General features: G+C 55.7%; 1 protein-coding gene across 1 annotated transcript in view; it reads right to left on the reverse strand.

The window, feature by feature from the left end:
* Positions 1-2,530, reverse strand: part of VOLCADRAFT_90025 (uncharacterized protein) — a gene marked incomplete at both ends in the record, with an annotated part of 4,513 nt that overhangs the window by 420 nt on the left and 1,563 nt on the right. The window contains 5 exons of the mRNA XM_002949676.1: positions 96-193; positions 368-506; positions 883-1,037; positions 1,338-1,469; positions 1,877-2,205. Coding sequence (XP_002949722.1) covers positions 96-193; positions 368-506; positions 883-1,037; positions 1,338-1,469; positions 1,877-2,205 — 853 coding nt within the window. The remainder of the gene's footprint in view (positions 1-95; positions 194-367; positions 507-882; positions 1,038-1,337; positions 1,470-1,876; positions 2,206-2,530) is intronic.

The raw sequence follows: 2,530 nt of genomic DNA on the forward strand, positions 1-2,530 counted from the left end.
AGGGGCCCCTGCATCCGTACAGGCCGGTAGCTAGGTACAATTTAGAGGGAAAGTAACAAACGTTAAAGAGTCCAGGGTTCAGGTTCCTACCCCACCTTCGTGTTGCGGCTTGGCCAGCTCCTGAAGGATTTCCTCCACAACGTCCCGTGGGTCACGACCCTCCACATCTATCCACTTATACATGGGGTCGTCCCTGGACACGTTGGATGCGGTTATCAGGTTAGGGTTATTGGGGTTATTGGGGAAGTGCTGTTGGAGGGGGGCTTATGGAGGGGGTTACATTGTGTCCGTCTGCAGCACGGCAATGTCGTACCACAGCCGCTGAAGCATACATACATGAGATGATGGCACGGTATCGTTTCCCCACCTGAACCAGGTCATCTGCGCGCGCACGAGTTTGTGAGTGGCCTGGCAGATGGCGGCGTGCAGGGCACACAGGTCCGGCAGACCCACGGGTCGGTCAGCCGCCTTGGCCGCCATCAGCCACTCCATGGCTTGCCGGTACCCTGCACAGGGGAGAGGGGTCGGGGAGTTCCGGAAAGGAAATGACCGACAAGCCCCGTGTACGACTCGGAGTGTGGGGCCCCTGCCTGGAGCTGTTTGCGGGCCCGGGGAAAGGAAGGGGAAAGAATCTGCCGATAATTACATGACCATGTACACATCATTACAATCACAGCCTTGCAAGCATTAACTATTTGTGCTGGTAATTCAACATGTGAGCTAGGAGGCTTTGCTCTATCGCTTGGGTGATTGTGAACCAGGATAACTGCTCCCGCCTCGTGTACCAAAATTCTTTTTTGGACGAAGCTAGGTGAAACACACACACACACACATATATATATATATATATACACGCACACACACATACACACACAGCCTTACCGATGGCTTTGGCCGCCATGTTTGCTCCGGGTGCCAGACCCATACGCAGCAGCATGGCCGCCTCCTCGAGCAAGCCCCCCTCCACTACCATAGCCTCCACGCGGGACGCAATCCTGTCGTACAGCTGTAGCCGAGGCCGGTGGAGAAAGAAACACCTGTGGCAGCAGTAGCGGCAGTAAATACACACACACACACACACCGGCGTGGGAGAGGGGTGCGTGGTGGCTAGCTGGCGAGCGGCTGCTCTTGTGCTCTTGTGCTCTTTATAAACATGTATAGGTTACAAGTTCCGTACACACGAGTGGGGGTGTGTCCGTAAAAGCCGGGGGAGGGGCCCATGGACGTATATAAATCATCCGCACGTGCGACACACAGGTACAACAATACATACCTACATTCATATTACATATTACACATATACATACAAACATTTACACACCGACAGACCCACACACCTGAAATCCAAATCCAGTTCCCGATCCAGAATCGCGCGGGGTTCGAAATCCGCCAACTTAGCCCCCGGGTGCATGGCGAGGATGGCCAGTGCCCTCTCCAACCGGTAGTAGTTGTTGCGCTCCGCTCGGATCCTAGCCAGAGGCGGGAGGAACCAGACCATATTATATTTCATATTATATATATTGATCAATAATATATGTTGCTGATAAACAATATGTTTATTTCGCGGGTGAGGGAAATCATCATTCCCGGGGGGGTGTCAAGGGGAGATGGAGGGAAGCCGGAAACTGTGAGTGAGATGCGACAGGACCGCTCACTGCCGCCCAGGGAGGGGGGAGGAACAAGGGGACGGAACAACGGCCAACAACCAACGGCCAAACGGAAAACCGGTGGCGTATGTGGAGAGAGAGGAAATGGAGAACGGGAGGGTGATGGTATTGCGGAAGGGTGTCAAAAGTAAGATAAACCCTGCCGTACAAGCTGCGACACTGCAGTACAGCTTTCATGGAAGCATGGTCCGGGACCATCGCACTCCCACCTGTCGTACGCCACGTCATCACCCCATTTGAGCAGCAGCGCCGCCGCTGCGTCCCATTTCTCCTCCTCCCCTAGACAAAATGGATCCGGCGCTACCGCCGCCACCTCTGCGGTACCCGCCGCCGCCGCCGCCGCCGCCGCCGTCGCATCTGTCGCCTCCGCCACTGCAGCAGCCCGCTTCTCCGCCTCCCTCTCCGCCCACGCCGCTCCGATGGCTTCATTCACCGCCTTCAGAGCCTCCGGGGTGGCGCGAGGGGCGCCCCCCTTGCCAACCACCAACCAACGCAGGTACAAACCCGTGCCGCCAACCACCAACGGAACGCCGCCGCGCTGCAACCAACCAACAAACGAACCAACGGTTGGCTACTCGCATACTGTAACCTGGCCACAGGTGTAAGCGTTGACCTGTTTGTGGGCCCTGGGCATCCACGAGAAAGATTGAGAGCGTGTATACGAGTGTTTTTTAATGTTTGTTAATCAACCCCCCAACATGCACACACATACAGACAGACAGACACACACACAAACACACTCTCTTCCCTCATCTACCCATCTATAACCCATTTCCAACCCATGTTGATAATCCCGACCCGAAGACGTTCCCCCTTCCCGAAACTCCGTTCCCTCCACCACCACCCCAAAACCCCCCTGCCTC

The sequence above is a fragment of the Volvox carteri genome (genome assembly GCF_000143455.1).
Source record: "Volvox carteri f. nagariensis unplaced genomic scaffold VOLCAscaffold_15, whole genome shotgun sequence".
Lineage (NCBI taxonomy): Eukaryota > Viridiplantae > Chlorophyta > Chlorophyceae > Chlamydomonadales > Volvocaceae > Volvox > Volvox carteri.